This window comes from Aspergillus sydowii (assembly GCF_001890705.1).
Source record: "Aspergillus sydowii CBS 593.65 unplaced genomic scaffold ASPSYscaffold_22, whole genome shotgun sequence".
NCBI classification, from domain to species: Eukaryota; Fungi; Ascomycota; class Eurotiomycetes; order Eurotiales; family Aspergillaceae; genus Aspergillus; species Aspergillus sydowii.
The window spans coordinates 186,827-188,454 of NW_024467880.1; the positions used below are offsets into that span (position 1 = coordinate 186,827).

At 47.6% G+C, this 1,628-nt stretch overlaps 1 protein-coding gene across 1 annotated transcript; it reads left to right on the plus strand.

Annotated features, from left to right (window-relative positions):
- Positions 1 to 1,234: 1,234 nt before the first annotated feature.
- Positions 1,235 to 1,531, plus strand: ASPSYDRAFT_52230 (uncharacterized protein). Its single transcript, XM_040848451.1, has one exon. It carries the CDS (start codon positions 1,331 to 1,333, stop codon positions 1,484 to 1,486), a length of 156 nt encoding a protein of 51 aa, XP_040696110.1. The 5' UTR covers positions 1,235 to 1,330; the 3' UTR covers positions 1,487 to 1,531.
- The last annotated feature ends 97 nt before the right edge of the window (positions 1,532 to 1,628 follow it).

Below are 1,628 nucleotides of genomic sequence, written 5' to 3' on the forward strand. Positions count from 1 at the left end.
ACTCTCCAATCTCCTGGGATAGCTGCTTCATCAAACCATCCCTCAATATGAACTTTTCCCTTGAAGATAATGGTGGAGGGTATTGACCACCCCTTTGAATTGATGCATTCGATAGTTGTAACCCATTCCCGATTCCCTGGCTGGATAAGCCATGGTTTGCCAGGCATTTCTGCTCTAGAAACCACCTTTGTTGTTGCAATAAGTCCCATAGCGAACCCAGTTTCATCAAAGTTATAGATATCTTCATCCACGATACCGTACTGATCTTTAACCTTCTGCAACTCGTCGAAAAAAGCACCAATAACCTTCGGATCTTCACACAGTGCTCTTTAGCGATTAATCTTTCTAGCAAATCTGCTTTTGATCTCCGGGCGACGCTTGGTGAACTCTGTTACCCAGTTCTTTCCTACTGGCTTTGGGGGGGCGACAGAATCAGCGCTTAGGATAATTACGTTAACTTAATCAATCTTTTTGAGTAATAGAGTCTGACAGTCCCGATTAACTATGCCTAACAGCGAATCAAGATCAGGAAGGGGTAATTCCTTGGCAAGATTCGTAGGATTGCCACTCTCATTGGCTAGGAGATCACTTGAGGGCTTCAGTCCTCTTAACTCGGTCCTTCTGTTTTGCCCGTGCTCTTCTTCTATCATCGCCCGGAAGCACTGTTAAAGATGTTTCTTGGTTTGTCCCAAATTATGTGTAAACATAGTGAGAGTGTAGGCTGTTTCTTGAGCAGTATGGGTCGCCTTTATTCGAGCTGGAATTATCTTGAAGTTGGAATAGCGGACAAGCTTGCTAAGAGTAGCTTGTCGAAGAGGCCACGCGCTGGGCTCCGTTGGTGTAATATTCCAGATGAGTCCAATAGGATAAAATTATTCAAAAGACTTGCTTTCCAGCCACGGGTGAAGCTTGATTCCAAATCAGCACTCTCCATGTCGTGCAAGGCTGTATTGTGACTGGACAGATCTACAAACAAGGGGTATGACTCCACCTGCGCCTCTGCAACAATCCGCACCCCTAACAGTTGAAACAAAATCAGGCAATTGAGGTTGAGGGTAAAGATCTGAGCTTTAAACAGCATAGAAGGGTGTGTAACCTCGCATATATAATGCATCGTCCCATCGTTGAGGAGCTAGGAACTAGAATCACGTGTAGTGGCTTTACCAACGCCACACCCGCGGTCAAGCCACAAAATTACTGCTGTTAAAAACAGCGACGAAAAGCCAGCCTCGGTAGGACAGCCAATTATAATTATTAAATCAGTCTACCAATTAACACCCTCATTTTGGCATACAGTGGGGAGCTCTGAACTCTGTACGCAGCGCGAAGGATGAACGGCGTCTTGGCCGATCACCCCGATCACCCACTCACGCGCGACCAAGGTGAGCGTCGCGCGACCCTCCCCCCACTGCTCACCCACTCACCCCACAAGCTCACCTCGCCCACCCAGGTCGCGCGACTTCAGGGCGGCACTGGTCACTACTAGAACGAGACAGGCAACGGCCTTGGCGGCCGTAGTTTTTTGATCCGTAGGTTGAATATTTTTGTGATGCAGTCCCCTCCCGGAAAGGTTGCTGATTATGTCCTCGATAGGTCTGGGTCGCACAATACTACGTCGATTAACGGAA

Coding starts and splice junctions, on each gene's coding strand:
- ASPSYDRAFT_52230 (XM_040848451.1), top strand. CDS start 1,331: ATGAACGGCGTCTTGGCCGATCACCCCGATCACCCACTCACGCGCGAC.